The sequence below is a fragment of the Telopea speciosissima genome, chromosome 9 (assembly GCF_018873765.1).
Source record: "Telopea speciosissima isolate NSW1024214 ecotype Mountain lineage chromosome 9, Tspe_v1, whole genome shotgun sequence".
NCBI classification, from domain to species: domain Eukaryota; kingdom Viridiplantae; phylum Streptophyta; class Magnoliopsida; order Proteales; family Proteaceae; genus Telopea; species Telopea speciosissima.
Genome location: NC_057924.1, coordinates 28,095,293 through 28,119,307, shown reverse-complemented (window position 1 = coordinate 28,119,307; position 24,015 = coordinate 28,095,293). Strand labels below are relative to the sequence as shown.

Genomic DNA, 24,015 nt, shown 5'->3' with positions numbered 1-24,015 from the left:
TCCAACAGGATGGTCTGCTGAGGGGTGTTTTCTAGGGTATCCTTCGGGAGGACTAGGCTGGCTGCCTGTTCTCGGGAAATAATAAGTGTGTTTTCTTGTCTTGTCTGATTGGGTCGGGAGAGGTCTATTTTTGTGAGGCCAAGAGTGGTTGAGCTCCTTGGGTAGGGGTAAGGTGGAATGTCCCCCCCTCTTGTATTCTTTGATTATTTTTGGATTTTAATAAAATTTTAGGGGCTGGCCCTAGTCCCAGGTTATATTCGGGTTTTAAAAAAAAAAAAAGAGTTTGACCTTCCCAGGTTTTTATTTCTGAAATACCAAATTGTCCTTGGGACTTTTCCAACTAGTGTATAGAGTATCACGGAAACTCTTTTGTCACTTTCACCTTTAAATTACTGGATGAATAGCATCCTATTAGACATGAATGTCATACAGCTAGTGATAAATATTCAATAGGATGGGCATTAAGAGAAACAAAATTGAGAGTTGTCTATAGATCTCACCTCTACCACTTAAACTAAGATTGCCTAATGAATTCCCATCAATATTCAGCTTTACTAGACCCAAAATGTGCCTTGCGGATGACCCAACTGCTCACAACATTCTTACAAGCAATAATCAAATGTCCAAGTAGGGTTTCTTCCATTCAGGAGAAAATTTTCCTTGACAGGCAGGATGGATAGTGATCTCCTTAGGGAAACATAAAACCTTATTTAGGATTAAATCTCCATGTTGATCCATAAGCATCCTTAAGTGGTGTTAGTGAAAAAAAAACAATTCGTAAGTTTTGTTCCTCCAAAAACAAATTCAAAGCAGCACCATTTGATCAACCTACTGAATAGGAAAGAGTTGAACATTAAAACAGTGGTCGAAAAGCTGAACTTCATTCCATAACTTTTGTTAATTAAGTGATCCAGAACTTCAATTTACAACTGAAAGGCAGTTATGTTTTTAGATAAATAATATGTCATTGTTGAACAACTGTAATCTGTTGCAACCACTTATCCCAAAAGCTCGAGCTGTTAGGAAGGGCACATAACAATGTGTATCAACCAACCTGCATATGTAGGTCCACACTAATGTAGTCCTAGATAGGTAGGAGACCTACTAGGAGCCAGGTAGATCAAACCCTCACAAAGGTGCTGGCTGATTGGGGCAGATTGGGGTATTTTAGGTCAAATCTAAAGTTAGGTTTATGAGAATAGGGTTAATCTTATATGGTTTTAATGGGCAGGTCTAGGAAAAGCTAATAGGATAGGTTTGAACAAGGTTTAAACAAAATTTAAAAATTACAGAAATTAGGGTTAGGGTTAAATCTTATAGGTTTGGGTTTTAGAATTTAGGTTAAAACTAAGGTTTAAAGTTGGAATTAGGGCAAGGGGCTAAGGTCGAGTGCTAGGGGCAATGGGAAGGGTACTCGGCTGTAATATGGTGTAATTCTGATGGCTGAATTGGGCTATACAGAATTTAGGGGTTTTTTTTAGGTTCTAGTGTTCTACAGAGACAAGGCAAATTAGGGTTTGAGTGGTTGGGTGGGGCTGCAAGTTAGGTCGAGTGGAAGAGGAGATGAGAGGGGGCTGTAGTTGAAATTTGGTTGAGATTGGATGGAGGAACAAGGCTGGACAGAATTTAGATCAATTAGGGTTTATGGGGATCAGTGGGTTTTTAATGGAGGAGACAATGTGGATCGATTAGGGCAGGTGGGGCTTGGGTTGGAGGTTTAAGAAGAAGAGGGGAATGCTGAAACAGTAAATAACTTACTGGTTTAAGGAGTTCTTCAATGGCAGCAACCTTGAAGACAGCTTTGAAGAAGAACCTCCCGATCTACAAGATGCAAGGAGTCACTGGAGGTCCACCAGCCCTTCAACCTTGATATGACTCACAAGGGGGGTCTTGATATGACTCACAAGGCAATCTCAGAAGAGAGAAACAGCAGTAGTAGCCAGCAACAAGGAGACGATTTTTTTTAAAACTATAATTGGTGGGGGAGCCTCTCCCATGATTTCTATTAATAAGGGCCTAAGGGCCAAAATCCTAATACAATTTAAAATCCTCTCTTCCAAAATCGTGGAAGGAGTGTGACTTAATGAAATAACTCCAAGTTAAAAGTCCTAACTATCTTTATTAACTTAAAACACTTAAAATTCTTAAACTAAGAAGATTTTTCATCAACCAATAGGATATTAGATCCTAATAGCCAATAGGAACACTTCACTTAAATTAGACCAACTTAAATTGAACCAATTGGATGCAACCAATTTGAACCGGTTCAATTAATAACTTAAAAATAAAACTAAGTATAGAACTGAAATAAACTAAGTATAAGACTATACTACGGCTCCTACTATGACCCTATGCTTAGGGTGGCTTCTTCAACTCGAGGAGGCTTGGATCTACACACACACACACGGCTCTACATCTGACACCAATATGTGGCATTGAGGGTACAGAGCAGAGCAGCAACAACCCAATCCCCCGCATCTACCAGAGATCTGACATCGACCTCCTGGCTTTAATACCATGTTAAAACTGCTTATCCCAAAATCTCAAGTTTGTTAGGAAGGGCACGCAATGTATCAACATAATCAATGTGCAGGAATATAGTCATGTGGAGTGTGGACTAATCTAAGCAAAGTATACATGTTAATCCTTGACTAATAATGTTCTCAACAAGAATAACTGTTACTGTATATAATTGATCTCTTCTGAGATAGTGATGGACTTGAAAATACCTCAAAAAAACTATGGAAATTTAATCAGCTGACTAAAATAGTCTGGATTAGTTCTAGAAGAAATGATTTGAGTTGTTGTAAGATCAATGCAACCATGGAGAATCATAACTTGTTGATAGCTTTAAGAGGATCAACTGATTAAGCCTTATCTATCTAGCTTCCAGATTACATTGTTTCTAATCTCTTCATTGCCCAACTCCATGCCCAATTCCTGTGTTATCTATCATGCCTTCAACTAATTGTTAGAAGTCATGTAATAGGGGTAGTTTAGGAACTAGTTTCATTACTAGTTGCCTTATTATGTAATTCTGTTTTTCTTCTTTATTTCTCTTGTACCTCCCTAGGGAGGTGGATGTAATTCTCTCCTTATTATGTTTGAAGTAATATAGGTGAATGGAGAAGTCTCTCCAACACAATCGATTACAACCAAAACTATTCTCTTCTTCTCTTCTCTCTTCTCTTGCCTTCTTCTTCTTCCTCCTCTTCTACTTACCTCCTTAACCTAAAATCTAACTTGGTATCAAAGCTTTAGGGTTTGAGAGTCGAATCCAGCTTCTTGTTTCCATTTTTTCCTTCTCTTTGAAATCCTAGGGCACAAAGGATTTCAAGGAGAAGCTTCCTATGTAAAGAATCTGTGAAAGAACTATGAAATAGGTTCGGAATAACCTATTCTAGTTATTACTACTGCTGTTTGAGCTTTGATGCAGCTCATTTGATGATTTGAAGTTCTGCTAGCCTGTGCTAGAGTTACCGCCAGCCTTCCATTGCAGTCCCTGTATCTCCTTCTCTTGGCATGGGTTTGAGGATTGGAATGGGTCACTAGAATCGCCCAAGAGTGTGGTTTAAGGGCCTTGTGCTTCCTCTTGCTGCTTGAAGACTGAATCTGAGCACAGCTCTTTTTCGTGGAAACAAGTTTCTGCCCAGATTTCTGCTGTTGTAGGTTGCAGTCCTTGTTTCTTTCTCATTTCGGCATGGATTTTGGTTGTTGGAGTAGCTCATTAGGATCGTAAAAGGATCCTTCCTCTGCCTCTAGTGTTCTCTATTGATGGATGAAGTTTTTTTTTTTGAGCACAACTCAGTTTCGTGGTGTTCCTTTTCTGCCCAGGTAAACCCGATAATGTTGTCCTTGCATTTAGGGTACATTGGATCCATTGTTTGGTTGAGAGATGATTATGAATATCTGTATTTGCAATCTTGAAGCTTGTGTAAGCTATTTCACTCCGTAGAGAGTGTTGGGGTCAAGCTTTCTTCCTTGCTGTTTATTATCTGGTTTATGGTCAAGTACCATTTCCCTTACATGATGGCTGGTACAGAGTCTTCTGAGCTTGGTTCGGCTGATTCACAGCCCCCCTCAACAGCTCCTCAGTTGGTTTATGAGAGTACTCACCAACAGATTTCCTGTGTGAAGCTTGATGGTACTAATTACTTGGATTGGTCACATTCTGTGAGACTTTCCCTTAGGAGTAGGGGAAAACTTGGATATATCACAGGTACTATCAAGGCTTTAGAAGTTGGTTCACCTACTTTTGATAAATGGGAGACTGAAAATTCCACAGTTAATGACATGGTTGATCTTCTCTATGAAGACTGAGATTGGGAGAAGGTTTATAAGGAAAGAAACTGCCAAAGCTATCTGGGATAGTGTCTCTGTGGCCTTTGATAGAGTAGGTGACACTGCCAAGGTCTATTAGCTCCATCAAAAAATTCACTCATTGAAGCAGGGTGATAGAACTATTTCTGAGTACTACAGTGCATTTCTTAGTCTTGTGAAGGACTATGACCACTACAGGGACCTTCATTTGACCAACCCAGAGGATGAAGCTAAGGTGTATTTAACTCTTGAAAAGGAGCGTGTCTTCTCTTTACTTGGTTGTCTGAACCCTGACTATGAGCCAGTTAGACTCCAGCTGTTAGGCCGGTCTCCCCTTCCCTCTCTTAGTAAGGTCTGTAGTCACTTACAGAGTGAGGAGACTTGACGGCTTATTATGGCACCACCACCAGCATCATCTCATGAGAGGTTAGCCCTTAATTCCAGTTCTTTTCGGGACACTCGTGGAGGTGGAAGAGGCCAAGGGCCTAACCGTGAGGAAGCCAGTACTGTGGAGACAGTTGGTTCCCTGGGAGCTGGGAGAGACAGATTTAAATGTGATCATTGTGGACGAACTAGACACACCAAGGATAGGTGTTGGTCTCTCCATGGTCGTCCTCCTGGTACCCGTGGTCGTGGTGGCCGTAGAGGGGGAGCTCGAGCTCATTCCGTGATGATTGAGGCTGATGCTCCACAGGATGACTCCACCTTTATGGATGCAGTGGTTCGTAGGGTTATGTCACAATTGAGCACATCTTCTACATCTACTGTGGCTGGCTCCTCATCATCCTCAGCTTTACAGGTCTCCACCTCAGCTTCTACTGCCGCCCAGTCTTGGGTCATTGACTCTGGTACCATAGACCACATGACTGGTACGTCTCATTAGTATGATTCCTATACCATTTTCTCTGGTAAGGATAAGGTTAGGGTAGCTGATGGCTCCCTTTCCTCCATATCTGGTAAGGGTAATATCCCTGTGACATCATCTAATCTATTTCCCTCACTTCTGTTCTTCATGTCCCTAACCTTACACTGAACCTTTTATCTGTGAGTCATCTGACTAAATCTCTCAACTGTTGTGTCACATTTTTTCCTTCTCACTGTCTTTTTCAGGATTTGGTGACGAAGAGGATTATTGGTAGTGGACGTGAGGAGCAAGGCCTCTATCTTTTTTACCCTTTTTTACCCACAGCTCAATCCTATGTGTGTGGTCGTAATGATAGTAGTTCTATGGATTTTGTTATGTTATGGCATCGTTGTTTTGGCCATCCATCTTTTGTTGTAATGAGGAAACAATTGCCTCACTTATTTTCTTCTATTACCTCTTCTCATGTTTTTCAATGTGAACCATGTATGTTTGCCAAACATTGGCAGTCTTTATATCCTTATCATGGTAATCGAACTGTTGCTCCTTTTCATATTGTGCATACTGATGTTTGGGGTCCTTCCCCTACTACTTCTTTATTTGGCTATCGTTACTTTGTGTCATTTGTTGATGATTTTTCACGTGCCACATGGAGTTCTTCTGAAGCATAAGAGTGATGTTTGTGATGCCTTTCAGAATTTTTATCAAATGATTCTTACTCAATTTGAGACTCGAATCAAAATTGTCCGATCTGATAAAGGGGGAGAGTACATGTTTGGTGGCCTTCAAGCCTTCTTTACTACTCATGGCATTATCCATCAGCTAGCATGTGTTGACACTCCCCAACAAAATGGGGTTGCTGAGAGGAAAAATCGCCATCTACTGGAGGTCACCTGTAGTCTCTTGTTTAGCATGCATGTCCCCAAGACCTTCTGGTCCGCGGCTCTTCTCACTGCCTCCTTTCTCATCAATCGTATGCCTACCAAGCTTCTTAATTTCAAATCTCCCTTGGACATCTTATCTCCCAAGGCCTCTGCTTTTTCTCTTCCTCCTAGAGTCTTTGGTTGTGTTTGTTATGTGCATGTTAACAAATCTGCTCGCACTAAACTTGATCCCAAAGCTCTCAAGTGTTTCTTCCTTAGGTACTCTTCTACTACCAAGGGTTATAAATGTTATCACCCCTCTTCTCGCCGATGTATCATTTCCAAGGACGTTACCTTTCTTGAGTCTGTCCCTTTCTTTGTTCCTTCTCAGCGTCCTCTTCAGGGGGAGAATTGTGGGAGTGAACAAGCTACTGATGATTTCTTCCTTTCTCCTCTACCTATATCTCCTTTTATGCTTGACATTGGAAAACACAGGACTGTAGATGTAGTTGAGGTTGATGATCAACCAGGGGGGAATACAGAATTGGTTGTTGAAAGTGGTTCTGGTAAGGAGAAGGATTACCACATTACATACAAAAAAAGGTGAAGGCTTGCATAATACAGGAAAGAAGACCTACCAAGAGTCCTCCTCAGATTCAGATCCACATCCTGAGATTCATTCTTCTCAATCAGGTGACATTCCTTCTCCTCCATCTGATTTGGACCTTTCTATTGTTGTTAGAAAAGGGAAAAGAACTTGTACTAATCCTATATCCCAGTTTGTTTCCTATGATGCAATTTCTCCTACAGGTCTTGCCTTTATTATTGCTCTCTCTACTGCTTCCATTCCCAAGAATGTCATTGATGCTATGTCTGACCCAAAGTGGAGACAAGTCATGTCTAAGGAGATGATGGCACTTGAGAAGAATGGTACTTGGCAACTTGTGGACCTTCCCAAGGAACGTGTCCCAGTTGGATGTAGATGGGTCCACACAATCAAGTATAAATCTGATGGCAGTATTGAGAGATACAAAGCAAGGTTGGTAGCCAAGGGGTACAGTCAAATCTATGGAATTGACTACCAAGAGACATTTGCCCCTGTGGCCAAGCATAACTCAATAAGAGTTCTTTGATCTTTGGCTGCCAATAAGGATTGGCCTTTATATCAGTAGGATGTGAAGAATGCCTTCCTTCATGGCGACTTAGAAGAGGAAGTGTACATGCAAACCCCACCAGGCTTTAAGATGCCTTCAGCTGAAGGGAAAGTGTGCCTCCTTAAGAAGGCTCTATATGGTCTCAAATAGTCACCAAAGGCATGGTATGAGCGCTTCCGACAGGCTATTATGAAGAATGGATATTCCCAGAGCAAAGCTGATCACACTCTCTTTATCAAGCGGAGTAATGGTACTATCACAGCTCTCATTGTCTATGTTGATGATATCGTGGTCAAAGGAGATGATACTGCTGAAATAGGTAAATTGAAGAGCTACTTGGCACAGCAATTTGAGATCAAAGATTTAGGTCCCTTGAAGTACTTCTTAGGAATTGAAGTATCACGGACCAAGAAAGGAATCAATATATGTCAGAGGAGGTTTATTCTTGATTTGTCGACAGAGACAGGGATGTTAGGCTGCAAACCAGCAAGCTCTCCTATTGAGCAGAATTACAAACTAAGAGAGGACTGTGGTCCTTCTCTTGTTGATGCGGGGAAGTACCAAAGGCTAGCGGGGAAGCTTATCTATCTCTCTATAACTCGGCCAGATATCTCTTATGCAGTGGGAGTGGTCAGCCAATTCATGCATGCTCCCAAGAGTGGCCATTTGGATGTTGTGTATCGCATTCTAAGGTATTTGAAGTCCTCTCCAGGGAAAGGACTGTTGTATGCAAGACACAATCACTTAGAGTGGAAGGTTTCACAGATGCCGATTGGGCTGGTTCCATTACAGACAGGAGATCTACCTCCGGCTATTGTACCTTTGTGGGAGGTAACTTAGTCACATGGAGGAGTAAGAAACAGCATGTTGTGGCTAGATCTAGTGCCAAGGCAGAATTTAGAGCTATGGCACTTAGGGTGTGTGAACTCATCTGGCTAAAAAGACTTATTTAGGAACTGGGATTTGACACTGAAGGACTCATAAGGCTGTACTGTGACAATAAGGCTGCCATCAGTATTGCTCACAACCCTGTTCAACATGATCGGACTAAGCACATTGAGGTTGATAGGCATTTCATCAAGGAGAAGATTGGCTCTGGCTGTATTTGTACTCCTTTTGTGAAGACTGGTGATCAGTTGGCAGATATCTTCACCAAGGCTCTTGGTTTTCCTCAGTTTAGTACTCTCCTAAGCAAGCTGGGAATGCATGATATATATTCTCCAGCTTGAGGGGGGAGTGTTAGAAGTCATGTAATAGGGGTAGTTTAGGAACTAGTCTCATTACTAGTTGCCTTATTATGTAATTCTGCTTTTCTTCTTTATTTCTCTTGTACCTCCCTAGGGAGGTGGATGTAATTCTCTCCTTATTATGTTTGAAGTAATATAGGTGTATGGAGAAGTCTCTCCAACACAATAGATTACAACCAAAACTATTCTCTTCTTCTCTTCTCTCTTCTCTCTTCTCTCTTCTCTTGCCTTCTACTTCTTTCTCCAACTTCTTCCTCATCTTCTACTTACCTCCTTAACCTAAAATCTAACTCTAATACCATTTCTGAATAATTTAGGGAAAATAACAAGTAACCTACTAGTTAGATGCTGAAAAGTGTCTTCTAAGGGAAGCTGGAGAAGCTATTAGTTCAAAACATATTTGTCAAGGCATCGCCTAAACAGCGCCTAGGCGCCTTGTTTTTTTTTTTTTTTTTCCCTCTGCCACCACCTTGGATCACCTTGTCGGCATTAAAACTATGGTGCAGAAAAACTATTTCAGGTTTGACAACAAGAGAGATAATGATAATTAAAAAGCAGAACAGATACATAAAAAATAATCTCAATGAAAAAAATCCTACAATCCTGTAAAACATCTTTCAAAATATCCCAACAACTGGTAAGAAACATATACTAAAAGGAGGCGCTAGTTCAATGTCAACTGGCATCTCTCAAAAGAGGCTTCCTAATCAAGGTTCTAAAACTCGGGTCTCGGAGGCATCTCGGCCCCTCCAAAAACCGAGATGAGTCGAGATCTCAGCGAGTTGATGCATTTTTTTTTTTTACTCGAAACCCCATCTCGATGGGTTTTAGACCTATTTTGGGTCTAAAAGTTGGTATTCAGCCTATTTTAGGCCATTTAAACACGATGACATTATCAGATTTTGCAAAAACAAAGTCCATAGGACTTTTACATCGGACCCTAAGTTAGTAGGCGACGTCGTACTAAAATACCCTACTCTACATATTAATGACATAATTTAGTAATAGAAAGCTAGCAAAACATTCAATTAATAGTAAAACAACTTAATAAGTATTGGAAATGTTAAAGTGATACATCAAATTGTTTAAGTTTAGCAATGTTACAACTATCATCACATAAAATGAGATTGAATCACGTATTCATTCCCCACTTGTTCCACATAGTCTTCCCATGACATATTGTTGCTGCACTGTTGCATATAGTGCTCCACAACATTTATATAATAGTTATTATCCACATATACCAAGGCCCCTTTCCAAGGGTATAGCTGTTGCCATGTGGCGTGAGACGGTTGCCATGAAATGTGAGATCCACTGCTTCTGCTACTGTCATATTGAGGCATGTATGGGACTAGGAATATGGGCCCAATACCAGACCCAGTACTTTGATTGTCAAACTCATGTGTTGATTGGCCAAACTGACCATAGGCACTATATTCAGAACCGGTGCTCTCCTGGCCATAATCATAGTCATGATGAGGCTGAGATGAATGCCACGACTGATGCTCACTACCAGTATCCATACTCATGCTTCCGAAACTTGCTAGCATGGTGTTCATACTCGTGTCATCATGCTGTGGTTGGTTGTGTTTGCGACCCGTCCTTCTCTTGTGCGTTTTAGTGTGGCCACCATGGTCTTGATCTTGTGTGGCATGTGTAAACTGAGACTCACCTGTGTAACGCACAGGGTCCGCCTACGTTCCCACATTTTGCTCGTATTGCTCGTGCATGTCCACATGATCATCATAATAACCACCACTCCGCGTGACACCACCACCATCACCACCAGCAGGGTCATCACCATCACCAACATCACCAACACCATCATCATCATCATCATCATCAGGAGCAGCTCCTGTTGCAGCCTCAAAAGGTCTCGGTGACTCTGAATGTGGACGCCCCTCTTGTGACATATAGTCCTCAACATCTGTACCGACTATGGACGCCATAGTTGTCATGGCGTCGCCATGGCCATGGCATCCTGGCGCTGGGGGAAAGGGCATATCGAGGTCTGCCATGATTATATGTATAAATATCGAGCGATATGGCTTCCATGGCGTCGCCATGGACTCCATACCACGATATATGGGTATGTCGATCGATATTTGAACATTTAATGTATAAAAGTCAGGCTTATATTTTATTTTTTTTTAAAACCATTTAATAACTTAGATGCTTTTTCATTAATGTGTATTGGAGGTGTAACTTAAAAAGTTACACCTACAATACACATTGTTATAAAAATTAAAAATATTAAACATAATAACATTTGTCATATACCCTAATGGGGAGAAATAGAAATTGCAAAAGGGAAAATCGAGAGGAGTTCGTGAGACACTGAGACAAAGGAATAGTTCGTGAGAGTTGAGACAGAGGATCGTGACTCCGGCAACGGTAACTTGTGTTCATCGCTTCTTGCAACTCTCGGCAACCTCCAGGACTCCAAGTAAGTAAATTTTTATTTTTTTTTTAATTTGGTTCTTCTTCCTCCTCCCAGTCCTCTGGCAACTCGATTTTTCAGTTCAGTACCTTAGTTCTTTAGTTCTTCTCCTCCCAGGCAGACCTCTTCTTCTTCTTAACTTCTTCTTCTTCAGTTCTTCTCCTCCCAGCCTCCGGTAGTGATTACAGCCAGTAGTATCGTTTTATTTTTATTTTTTCTCTTACCTTGCACAGCCACAGTTACACACACAGAGACAGGGAGAGAGTCGAGAGACAGAGGGGGGGGATTTATTTCAGTTAGTAGTCCTCGACTCCTCTTGGTTTTTTTTTTCTTTTTTCTTTTTTCTTCTTTGCTTGTACAGTCACAGAGACAGGGACATAGTCGAGAGACAGAGGGGGGAGGGATTTATTCCAGTCAGTAGTTACAGCCATAGTCCTCTCGGTTTTTTTTTTTTTTTTTCGTTTTTCTTCTTCTTGCCTTGTAACTAGCTTGCTTACAGTCGCAGACCTTGGGACTTCTTGCCTTGCAGTTGCAGGCTTCCACATAGACAGAGAATGTATTTTTTTTTTCTTCTTCTTGCCCTGCACAGTACACACATACACACAATGTCACACACAGAGGCAGGGAGAGAGTCGAGAGACAGAAGGGGGGCACGGATTTATTACTGTTCAGTTTGTGGGTTGTATGGGGGAGATGAACAACTTTACTTATGTCTATATATCACCATCATTTCCCGTATCGCTACGCTTTCTCTTTTTCCTTTATAATTGTAGATTATCTGCAACACTCTGATTTTACTTTTGGTAATGTTATGGATGTGTGTCCGTGAGTGTATTAACTGCTTCTAGATCCGTGGGATTTGGCGGATTGCCGTTATGCAATTCGGGTCACCTACCTAATCCTCCCAGGGGGTGGTTTGGGATGTGACAACATATACGTTGTCTCTTGTGTTTGCTTCTTGTAGTTTGTTAGTCTTGTCGTGTTTTGCTTGTGGTGTGGCTTGTGTGGTGGATGTTGTGGATATGTATGTGAATGTGTGGAAGACTCACCATCACAAAGCATTGACCGGCTCCTCTCCATAGACTCCATTGCACATACTACAATTTAATTTGTTCATCAAACCCTGTGTCTTCGGAGATGCATAAAGGCAGAGCAACATAGCATTGGACTCTCATGCCAATCCTTGGTCCTTCACTTTTCCAACAAAATATTTCTAGTTAAAGCATGGAGTGAATCTCTTTCCTTAACTTGGCTTCTTGAATGAAATTTTTGTTCTCTGAGCAGATAACCTTTTGTCTTAACTCCATTGCAACACTCTAGCATCATCATCTTGGGGAAAAATATCCTGAATTCCTCCAAATTTCAAAGCTTCACCATATTCTTCAACCATTGAAGTCTTAAATTCATAATATAGAAAGGAGTACATGGGCCATAATTAAGTTTTCTCCAGTTCTTATCTATCATTTCTTGAACAAAATAGTAAATACTACCGTAGATAGATTTTTGTTTAAGATAACTTGAACTGCCTCACAACATATGTTGCCCCCAATTTTTGAAGGGATTAGATAGAAGATACAACATGTAAGGGATCATGTCATCAATATGTACTTCTGCCTCAAATCCATCATTGCCAGCTGATAAGTGGCACTGACATTCTTTAGCCTTTTATCTACACATGTCATATGACTTATTTCCATGAAATGATTTTGCGATTTGTTGCAGAGATTAAGATGCAACTGTAATTTTGGATTTTTTTCTTTGCAGAGATTAAGATGCAAATGTAACTTCCATGCTTTGAAGTTTGTGCCCAAAATTCAAGAAGTTGGTTCTTTATTGGTTAGAAGGCTACGGAAATATGATCTTGCACTGAGTGAGTTAGATGAGCAACTGCTAGGAAACTTCATACCCAAGAATCCATCTAAGCTGCAACAACCTTCAACAGCACGATCAAAATATCTTGCTTTGCACTTGAGATTTGAAATTGATATGGTAGCATACTCACTTTGTGAGTTTGGAGGAGGAGAGAATGAGAGACAGGAACTCCAAGCCTACAGGGAAAGTCACTTTCCCTTGCTTATTGAGCGGTTGAAAAAAACAAAGTACGTATTTTTCCTCAGCCTTCAAAGTGCTAACCTATTTAATGAAGTTTTGATAGCTAACTCTTGGGGGAGTACCTTGCCCTGTTGTACAAACAATGGTTTGCAGGTTGGTTTCTCCTGCAGAACTTAGAAAGTTAGGGAGATGTCCGTTAACACCAGAAGAAGCTGCACTTGTGCTTTCTAGCCTTGGTTTCAGACGTGGAGCATACATCTATCTCGCTGGATCTGATATATATGGGGGACAATCAAGGATGCAACCCTTCACTGACCTTTACCCCAATTTGGTTACAAAGGAAGATCTCCTCATGCCACATGAACTAGCACCGTTCAGGAATTTTTCTTCTCAGGTAGACTGGCATATTACTATTTTCATGTCGACATAAAATCTGTATATTTCATGACTTATTAGTCTATAGCGTTTATTGTTGTTTTCAATTTTGTTTCTGTAATAACAAAGTTGTTTTAAGAGAATTGAGCCACCATTTTAAATTTCAGAATAACCCAGAGTAAAATATTGAGGGGGGATGACATATGAATGGAGAAAGCGGATTCATGTGGCTGAACCCCATTTAATTAGGATAAGGCTTTGTTGAGTTTAGTTGGGTTGAAAGCATTGAGGGAGACTGCTAATTTGATGGGACAGGCATGTTTTCCATTTGTGTATGACTGTTGCGGTGTTGCCTGTTCCATACTATTCATTTATGAGTTTGAAGTTTATTTCCTAATTATGATCTTATAGTTTGAGTTGATTAAACTGGATGGGTGGATCATTGGACTATGAACTAAAGGGGTACTGCAGACTAGTTGCATAGTGGAGGTATATGCATCTATGACCTTAGATTTTGAATGAGTTGTACTGCGCATTTGGGTTGTTGCACTGTGAAGTAAAAGGGGTACAGTAATACTATTTGCTTAACAGGTTTAGAGGAATATAAATATACAAATAAATGTGTAGGGAAAGAGAACGCTATATGGTTGCATGTGGTGCATGGCCTCTGTGCCCAGACACGGGGTCGCATGAAATTACCGCCGCCTCCCCAGGGATTTCCACCTTTTCATGGTAGCGCGGCGGTCATTTTTTCATGGGAGCACGGCGGTCATTTCATGCGGCCCTGTGTCTGGGTGCAGGGGCCGAACGCAACCAGGTAGCGTTCTTTCTCCCAAATGTATATTCATTTTAGGTTGTGCTTTTTTTTTTTGGTAAAATTTTAGGTTGTGCTACAATAATAGTTACAGGTATGACTGTTCTAGATTTATGGCCTGAGCTAGTACCTACAATACCTTTATATTGTAATAGTGAAGCAAAATTGTCACATCATAATTGCTTTGATTTTTTAATATGATGATTGATTGTTACATTGGAAACAAGTAAATGAAGCCTGATTCCCTGCTTTACAAAAAGATTGAAAAAAAAAAATTCAGGAACTTTCTTTTCCATTATAATTTTTTTAAGAGTTTAGATCCCACAAACAAGAGTGTGGCTCTAAATATCCACTGTTGTTTATTGAGAATATGCTCATTTGGATCTAGCCTCTGGGACAAATTTCTTTTATAAGAATTTTCTATAGAATCATCAACAATTTCTGTAATAAGAAAGAATGTTCTGAATGCAGCTAGCTGCACTGGATTTCATTGCATGTGCAACTGCCGATGTGTTTACAATGACCGATTCAGGGAGTCAGCTCTCATCTCTCGTGTCTGGGTATCGAGTTTACTATGGTGGGGGTCGTGCTCCAACCTTGCGGCCTAACAAGAAGAGGCTAGCAGCAATTCTTTCAGAGAATGCCACCATAAAATGGAAAGGCTTCGAAGAGAGGGTAAGAAAGATGATCAAAGAAGATCAAAGAGTACGCACGAGGGGTTTTGGTCGAAGCATTTATCGGCAACCAAGGTCCCCAGAGTGCATGTGCAAGGGCAACTAGCATTTATCGGCAACCAGGTCGTTTTCATGTTTTCCTAGAGAGGCCTTTTATTCATTCATTCTTTTGTTTCCAATGATAGACACCATTTTATGAAATGATTCAGATCTCATCAGTGTGCGATGTCCTTCTCTTTTTCCCCTTTTCCCCTTTTGTATATATAACTTTGATCAATGCATATTAAAAAAAAATATCAGTGCAGATCATCACTCTTTTTTGATTGCTAATGAACTTCCAAACTGGTCTGTTCTTGCTTACAAAAGGAAATATTTTAGTTTTATTTGATTGAACTTAAATAACCCGGAGAATATACATACACTTAGCAGGGAAAAAGGGTAAGAAAAAGAAAAATGGAGTAAAATATACCAGCTCCTCTTCTCCTCATCAAAACTATGATCATCACATGCCTTCTACATAAATCTCTTTCTCATTTTGTTACTAGCATTGAATCATGATGGAGGGAAGAAGCGGTTGAGATTAAAGGGAAGGGTGTAAAATTCCTCGTTCCGGCTGTCTCCTTTAAATGTCCGGAATCTTGCCCACCATGGCATTCCTCTATCTTTTGCAATATCCTTATAGTCAAGTGTGTTGTCAAGGAAAACTGCAACAATTAGTGCCACAGTTGGGGAGGAGAAGAAAATAGTATTGATGAAATCGTTGAACTGTAAGACACCAAAACCAAATAACTGGTTAGAATGCATTAATGAATCCTGTACCTATTTTGATTCCTAAGATCCTCTGTATGTTCAGAAGGATTGTTAGATGCAAAATCCTACCTACAGCACACATGGGCCATAGCACTTTTTTTGGAACATTTTATGCCCAAGGTTTATAATATTGAAAATATTTTGGAGGTTCCCACCATTTTATAAAACAGCAGTGCACGAGGCTCCCACTACTGTAGGCTCTGGGAAAAAAACTGAGGCCCATGTGTGCACTTGCTTGCATGGTATACGATTTCTGTGTGTGTATGTGTGTCGGTGGTGTTTATGTGTGTAGCTAGAGGATATGGAAAACACACCCATCCAGCCTTGGTATGAGCAGGACCATGTAATGCACTGGCAGTGTATTCACGGAAGTATTCAGGAACAGACAGCCCCAAGAAGAAGGCAACGCCCGTGATGAAGAGGTTCCTCATTGAGTTCATGTTTGTGAACTGTAGAAATGACAGACCCACCGATGCTGACAACAACAGATCATCAATTGCACACACAGAATATTACATAAACTAAAATTCAGGTAAGAAATGAAAATGAGAAAATACTATTATACATACCAACAAGGCCAAACAGAACGCAATAAATGGCAGCAAATATGGTGAAAGGTATTGATGCAAACAATGCTCCAAATTTTCCTATTGGCAGCAAACTAGATTAAAACAATCCGATTGTTGTTTTGCATGTTTACAATTCATCTGTTAATTTAAAGAAGAAGGTTATTACCTAAGATTGAGAAGAAGATCATAAAGCCAGCTGAGATTTGAATAACTCTGCGGCTCCCAACCCGAGTGGATCCGAGAAGACCTATGTTTTCTCTGTGTTGTTCCCCCAGTAAGATAATTAACGACTGAGAAGATGAAGAAACACAGAAAACCAATGAAAAGGGTCATATCCATGAGATGTTCTACTTACACTGATACTGTAGAGCCAGTCCCTGTCCCAAAGAGTCCATCTAGTAGGATCCCTATTCCCTGTTTATAATACAACACTGTCTAAGACATACACCCTTATTATGCATAAGAGAAAAGAACTGCACAGAAATCAGTGAGCCACCTTGGTGAATCATGCTTAACTGCAGTGATAAAATTGTCCTAACAACTTTGTAGATGGTTAAGATAATTGATATGTTTAACATCTTTATCTGATTTGCTTACCTGCCAGCCGATACCACGGCTAAGGACATGAGCTGGAGGAGGTGTGGCACTTGCCAACCGAGATGCTGCCTTGTATGCTCCAGTTGACTGTGGACATAAACTTACTGTTACATCATATAAAAATTATCTCCTTATCTGTTTTGCTTATAGGTCAGTACCTCAATCAGGGAGACTAGAACAGCAGCCATCATTCCAAATGCATGACCAGCATCAAAGGTAGGTGCACCCCACTGGAGTGGATATGGAATTTTTATCCTGCATTGCAAGAAATGCATTCATGAATATTAAGTGAAACCTTGTAGCATGATTCCTAAGCAAAAGAGGTTCACCAGATTTAGTTGGGATAAGGCTGAGTTGAATTCAGTTTTCCAAGTATTGGAAGAAATGCATTCATGACTACTCTGTTGGATTCACAAAGATGATCTCAGTGAGTGGAGAATGACTGAAAATTATATGAACTCAGCAAAATAAAGGCAGCTTTTGGACATACCCAAGAATGAAGTTGGTTGTGAGTTTCATTTTCAGATATAGGGAAGGGTTTTTTTTTCCTACAGAACTCACTGGGACGTTAACTTTGCCATCAACAAGGGAAGGGAGTTCTATACTGCTAATTAACGTTTGCTTGATGATGTTAACTCAAAATATGGCCTTAATCACTCACCCACCATCAAACTGTTCACCCAAGAGAGGCTCCCTTCACTACTAGCAGGAACCATGTTCTGCTCATGGGTACAGGTAATTTTTATCTGACAAATCTTTTGGGTCTAGCGGATCTCTCTGGGAATGATATGTGAGGTCCCATCACATATTTTGAGTTAACATCATCAAGCAAACGTTAATTAGCAGTATAGAAATCCCTTCCCTTGTTGATGGCAAAGTTAACGTCCCAGTGAGTTCTGTAGGAAAAAAAACCCTTCCCTATATCTGAAAATGAAACTCACAACCAACTTGATATATGAGCTTCATATCTTAGATAACTGCAACCCTGCATGTATGAATGCAACTGGTGGGAGGACGGGAGTCTATCTTTATTTTATTTACCTAAATTCAATGTTTTTACTTGATTTGTATTCCATTTTACAGTTTTTGTTTTGCATCTTTGATTTCCTTGGGGTTAGTTTTACTTTTTGTTTTTATTATGATTGAGATTTTTTTTTTTTTTCTTTTATTTAACTTTAAGTCTAAAAGTGAAGTAGTTGTATCAGTAAAAGGTACCAAAGCAACTTGAGCAGTAGTACGATTGGAAAATTACAATTCACCTCTTATCTAGCAATTTATCACTATAAGATATGAAATATTATCAAAGCCTGAACAACCAGAGAAAGAGATGAGAAGAGAAGAAGAAGACGGAGGAGACCGCTGTAGAATTTATACATGTTCTACTTAGTAACATCTTACTAGGAGTAAAGACTTTATTACAATGTACAAGTAAAATAGAAATAAAAGACTTACCTAGCCTAGCAAACCTAATTACAATAGGAAAGATAACTAATAAGCTACTCAGATATGATCCCATGGACCCCAAACCAGGACACTTTAACAAGATACTTTGATCAGTTAAATGAATTCATGAGAGATAATCGAGATACCAACCATGGTGCAGAAGAAATAAGATTGGCCCTGTCAGTTCGGCAATGGACTTGGGTCAATAATGGGCGATGCTTGTATGCACCACTAGCTGTCAGCAGGTGCGCGTAAGCCCATATAACTGTGATCGATATTACAAGTGCAAATCGCTCCAATATTGGCAAATCTTTAGCCCGGAAATTTTTTAAGTACTGTGAACAACAAAGTAAACAAAGATGTGAGAAAATATCTACTATGCTATATAACTGTGACAATTTTCTATTTAGTGTTCCTACTAAGATACAATGACCATCTCAAACTCATCTGACTTGCTGAATTCAGGTGAAAATATTTTGGCCAAAAGAAAAAAGCTATGAGCACAAGTTCTTCAAAACAATTTGATCAATTGAACTCAACAGCCAAAGGGAAAGGGTTGAATTTTCTTCTGCCTTTCTGTTTTTGGTTAGCAAACGGATCAAGGTAAAATTGACAAAAATTCGTAATGCAGCTAATGTTTTCATTTAGTAAATTAGAATAGAAATCTTGTACAAAAAAAGAGCATATATACAGAATTTGCTTAATTCAAGTTAATTCTAATTGCTATTCCAAAATAGAGATTCATAGGGATGGCCTGCCTACTACTATAGACATTCACAGACAAGATATCAAGGTTCTCTTTGACATAGCTGCCAAAATTGAAACAACTTGAGTACCTTGATTTAAGTATGGAGAAGAAGTGGCCTGACACATTTGGCAAAACATGAAACGATTGAAATTTGAAATAAAAACAAAAAAATCTACTGTGTTTTGAAAAATCACATCCTAACTAACATTAGTACATTCTCTCATTCTCTCCCCTCCCCCACAAAGAACAAAATGATAAGCAGGACTACTATAACAGAAAGAGAAACACGATTACAAATGAATGATTGGGATTAAAATTAGTTGTGTTACCTGGGAAAAAGCAACAAATAGGATAAGCATGGGAACCCCAATTTCTGTACACCTTCCAACCTGATGAAAGTAATAAATGATTCAGGTTAAAAAAAAATACCCAAGAACATTGCAAGAGATATGAAAACTAGCACATCCTACTTTTATAATTTAAATAAATTAACCTAAGTGTTAAGCATCACTTTACCAATGGGAAGCCTCTATCAAATAAGCCAAAACCAACCAATGAAATTACTGGAACCATTCCCAGAGGGCTGAAAAACCTGCAAGGCCAAAGGTGGGGTAAATCATACATGCAAACAGAAGTAAAGGAGGTCCCATGTAGATTAGGGAATACCATTAGATATTTTTACCCACATGTCTCTTGTAGATCCAAAAACCAAAATGCATTTTACTTGGACCACAGTTTTAATGGTCAGGTGCTAAAAGGGTATATAATTCTAAGTTATAGTTACACCTTAATGAAAATATTCCATAATGAGAACATTAAGCTAAAAATATTTGGAATTAGAGTTATTATTATACCTGGAGCAGATCCCCCATAGCTGACTGTAGCCCAGAATAATTTGAATGCTTGATGCCACTATTAGGGCACCTTGAATTGCTCTCATGGTTTGGAGAAATCTCTACAAAGGCATTCAAGACCAACCTTTGTCAAATTTCAGTTTTTTATGTTGTAAAAAATGAAAAGAAAACGATAAATGGATGATTTATTGTGGGATCATTCCAACATACTACTGTTACAGAGTGTGTATGTAGCAATCTTATGATTGATATCCTAGTCAGTATAGTTTGCAGGCATATATGATAAAGAAAGACATTCTCTTTCACCATTAGGCACAATAAAACTATAAATATCAACTCAACTGGCACTGAGACCAGATTTTTTTGTAAAGAGAATAAAAGTATCATGCAGTTTGTATCAGAATTGTATTTGGGAAAATTTCATCTACAGAAGCGTTCTCTTATGAATTGCCTACCTCTTGCATTCCAAATAACAGGAACATCCATTTGCATTCCAATCAGGAGCAGAAGTCTTACTGATTGGTACTCCACATTCTTGTCAAATGGAAGGGATACAGGAGGATACTTTTACTAATCGTTATAATTTTGGAAACTGGATAAGATGGACAATCGAGCTGGGTTTGAACTTTGACTCGAACCAGGCACTAAACTATGTGAACAGGCTATAATGAAGGAACAATGAAGGACAGGGGAAAATAAAAGGGAGGGAAAAAATGTTGTCTCTCTCTCTCTCTCTCTCACACACACTACACAGTTACTGAACTGTACAAAAACTCTATCTTTAGTTTTTCCTTCTGTTTTTTCCCTCTTATATCCTCATATCTTCTAACAATGGTGATGGCACACACTACACAGTTACTGAACTGTACCAAAATTCTATCTTTAGTTTTTCCTTCTGTTTTTTCCCTCTTATATCCTCATATTTTCTAACAATGGTGATGGCTGTAAAGATTCTGCTCTCCCCCAAAAAGCATCATACTTCTTAGATCTCTTTGCTCTACACTTCTCAGAGGTTGCTCAACAGTTATTAGGAGTACTACAATTAATAGTAAATGCAAGATGCATAATAGAAATTCAGTTATTAGGAGCACTACAATTAATAGAAAATGCAATCCAACCCTGTAATTATCAGTTTGGCTCTCTTTGGATTTTGAATTTGACCATGAATACCATTCACGGCTATGTAGACATGCTAAATAGCATCATAGCTGTTAAAATCCACATGGAAAGGGAGGCTTAAGTTCTAACATTTGAATTCATAATCTGCAATTGGTCCATATTGCAAACTGGGGTTGAAACCTTGACTCGAATCGGTAACTATGAATACTAAAACCACAATTTAGTTGCTGGTAGCACATGTCCTTCAGTAAACCATGTGAACCAGATGGCTTATTATGATGAAGAAGAGAACATTGGAGGAGAGAGGGGAAAATATAAGGGAGGGAAAAATTGTTACTCTCTCTCTCTGTCTCTCTCTCTCTCTCTCACACACACACACACACACTACAGAGTTACTGAACTGTAGAAAAATTCTCTCTTTAAGTTTTTTTTTATTATTATTATTTTTCTTTCTTTTTCTTCCCTGTGATATCATCTTCATATCTTCTAACAATGGTGATGGCTTTAAAGATTCTGCTCTCCAAAATGCATCAGTTCTTAGACCTCTCTTTGCTCTCCACTTCTCAGAAGTTGCTCAACCGTTTGATGCAGCCTTGAACAAGATGCATAATAGAAATTCAGTTATTAGGAGTTCCACAATCAATGGTAAATGCATTCCACTCCTGTAATTATCATCTTTGGATTTTGAATTTAATCATGAATCCAATTCATTGCTATGTAGAATGCTAGTTAGGGCATCAAAGCTGTTAGATCCACATGGAAAGAGGCTTAAGTTCTAAAACTCGTTTTACACACTGAATACCAACATTTGGATTTCAGTGTGTAAAACTGAAGATGATAATTACAGGAGGGGTTGTGTCTTGGCGCAAGCTGCACATGACCAGGCAGCGTTTTTTCCCTCATCTTTTTATCAGCTAGCGGTAACTAGAGCCGAAACTGAAGACACACTGTATGTCTGTTCTCTGCTTATGGTCTTGGTCTCGGCTTTAAAAAAAAAATTTGCACAGGCTAACAAAATTATTTCGTTTAGAATCTTCACAACAGTAACTCCAAGATGTGACATACTCCAGCTTTTGGATTTCGTGGGCTTTTTTAGACAGTAAATATCATTGGATCTACCTTTTTTAACCTAAAGGAGCTGTCTTTGAAAATCCATAAGCAGAAGCCATAGAAACTTGGTCAAATCTTCCCTTGGGTTTTTACTTTTTACCCCTCTCCACCTAAAATCCCAGGTGCAAGATTTAACCCTGCCCCTTGGATGCTGAACCACTCTTTTCCGAGTTACCAGGGCCAAAATAGCCATAAGTCAATGTACTAAAAAACTGTATCTTTCCTCTCTTCTTTTCTCACCTTTAATTTGAACTAAGGCCATGTTTGAATGTTTTAAAAAAAGAAAAAAAAAAAAAAAAAAAAAAAAAAAAACCATAATAAGACAAAAATAACGATCTTTAAGATTAATTAAGTAAATCACACTACATAAACCATATTCACACACAAATGACACAATCACATTTCTTTTTCTTCCTTGTCCACTTAATCCCCTATAACATGTTGTCTACTGCTTGCTCCTCGCATAGGCTATAATACTCCACACTTTAGGTTTAGGTTATGTAGTATTGTAACCAATCGTGTTTGGTCCCGGTCAATGAGTGGGGTCCAGTATGACCAACCCCAACCCATCTAAGCGCACGTTAGCAGCTAGTGGAATACAGCATTTGACGACTCTTTATGGAACAAAAGTCCAACGAACAAATAGCACCGAAAAAAAAAAGTCCAAACGAATCAAAAGCAGAGAGCGAAAGAAGGATCTCTGCGGAGTTTAAAAAACAGGGACAAATTAAAGGAGGAAGAAGAAGTACAGAACTTACCTGATGATGATCTCCGATAGCTCTCAATGAAGGATCATGAATTATGGAGACTATAGGGACGAGAAATGCATGAGAACCTCCGATCACCGTTGGCAGCCGAGTCCCAAATAGTGTCTGTAAGAACGTATTGATCCCTCCAACAAATAAAAGCGTCTGCACCACCCTTACCTTATCGTTCTGATCCAACCATTTCATTACAATCATATTACAGAATTAGAAGTGATTTTAAGGAAAGGAAAAGCCAGAGAAGTACTAACTCTAAATGGGAAAAATTAAACAGTTGCAGAAGAGTATTAAAATCCATGAAAACAAACAAATTTGAAGAAAGATTGAATTTTTTTGCTTACATCCGACCCTCCCATTAGAGGTACGAGAAAGGATGGAATCATTACTGCAGTTCCTAAAGCCAAGATGTAGTGCTGAAAACCCAGAGCAATTGCTTCCCCTGTTTCAAACACACATAAATGAACACAAGACGACCGTTAACAACAAAGCAGAGCAGAAAGAAAGAGTTAAAATGGATGAATGGACATACCCCAAGAAGGGTTGGAGTCGATGCAGTACTCGAAGCCTTGGAGTTGGTCCATCGGGGGATGGGTTATTTCTTCTGGCTTAGGAGGTTCCATGGCTGATACCCACTTGTTGCTCTTTAACTAAAAACTCTTACTTTCTTCTTCTCCTCCGAATCCAAATTGATGATATTTCTCAAAACAGAGCCGCAAACAGAGAGCTTTCTCTTCAATGTTTTATTTTGGTTATGTGTTCTTACAGACAAATTGGATGAAATAATCAAAAAAGATAAGAAAGAGAGTGAACTAAAGCTGAAGAATTATTGATGATGAAAAGACAGAAAGAAGGATTGGGAGAAAGAAAAAGAAAGATGAGATGAGGAAAGCAGCAAGCCAAGCAAAAGAAGAGTTGAGAGGGAGAGGAACAGAGAAAGGAAAAGGTGAAGAACAAAACAAAGAGAGAAAGAGGGAGAGAGGGATAAGGCTATTAGTATTAAAAATGCAGTTGGCGCCCACTCAACGCTTTCATTTTTGTTTTTCCTTCCTCGTCTGCTGTGGTACATGTTTTCCGTTAAAATTTTTCTATTCCAAAAATACCCCTTAGAGAATTTCTAAACCAAAAGTTACCGTTAGTTCACTTTCAATGAAGATTCAGTTCTAGGTTCCATCACTACCATTGGTTCAGACTCTGATGGGG

General features: G+C 39.4%; 2 protein-coding genes across 4 annotated transcripts in view; one reads left to right on the top strand and one right to left on the bottom strand.

Annotated features, from left to right (window-relative positions):
- Positions 1 to 14,979, top strand: part of LOC122639331 (O-fucosyltransferase 8-like) — a 63,463-nt gene extending 48,484 nt beyond the window's left edge. For 2 of the 3 annotated variants that reach the window (XM_043832158.1, XM_043832157.1), the window contains exons 8-10: positions 12,651 to 12,985; positions 13,092 to 13,332; positions 14,599 to 14,979. In XM_043832158.1, coding sequence (XP_043688093.1) covers positions 12,651 to 12,985; positions 13,092 to 13,332; positions 14,599 to 14,907 — 885 coding nt within the window. In that variant the 3' untranslated portion in view covers positions 14,908 to 14,979. The remainder of the gene's footprint in view (positions 1 to 12,650; positions 12,986 to 13,091; positions 13,333 to 14,598) is intronic. The other variant, XM_043832159.1, reaches the window with a different exon arrangement.
- Positions 14,980 to 15,245: 266 nt separating this feature from the next.
- LOC122640817 (nucleobase-ascorbate transporter 2) lies at positions 15,246 to 23,725 on the bottom strand. Its single transcript, XM_043834059.1, has 14 exons — positions 23,345 to 23,725; positions 23,157 to 23,254; positions 22,810 to 22,986; positions 19,823 to 19,923; positions 19,485 to 19,560; positions 19,298 to 19,357; positions 18,371 to 18,555; positions 16,936 to 17,032; positions 16,778 to 16,864; positions 16,536 to 16,594; positions 16,347 to 16,438; positions 16,181 to 16,258; positions 15,926 to 16,086; positions 15,246 to 15,566 (listed from the first exon to the last, which is right to left on the bottom strand). Exons 1-14 carry the CDS (start codon positions 23,433 to 23,435, stop codon positions 15,354 to 15,356), a joined length of 1,575 nt encoding a protein of 524 aa, XP_043689994.1. The 5' UTR covers positions 23,436 to 23,725; the 3' UTR covers positions 15,246 to 15,353.
- Positions 23,726 to 24,015: the final 290 nt, after the last annotated feature.

Bases quoted from the DNA above. Each gene is read 5' to 3' on its own strand.
- LOC122640817 (XM_043834059.1), bottom strand. From the start codon at position 23,435: ATGGAACCTCCTAAGCCAGAAGAAATAACCCATCCCCCGATGGACCAA. The intron at 16,439-16,535 runs GTAAGTAGAACA...GGAACAACACAG, and splicing joins ACTGGCTCTACAGTATCAGT to AGAAAACATAGGTCTTCTCG. The intron at 16,087-16,180 runs GTATGTATAATA...TGTTGTTGTCAG, and splicing joins CGTTCTGTTTGGCCTTGTTG to CATCGGTGGGTCTGTCATTT.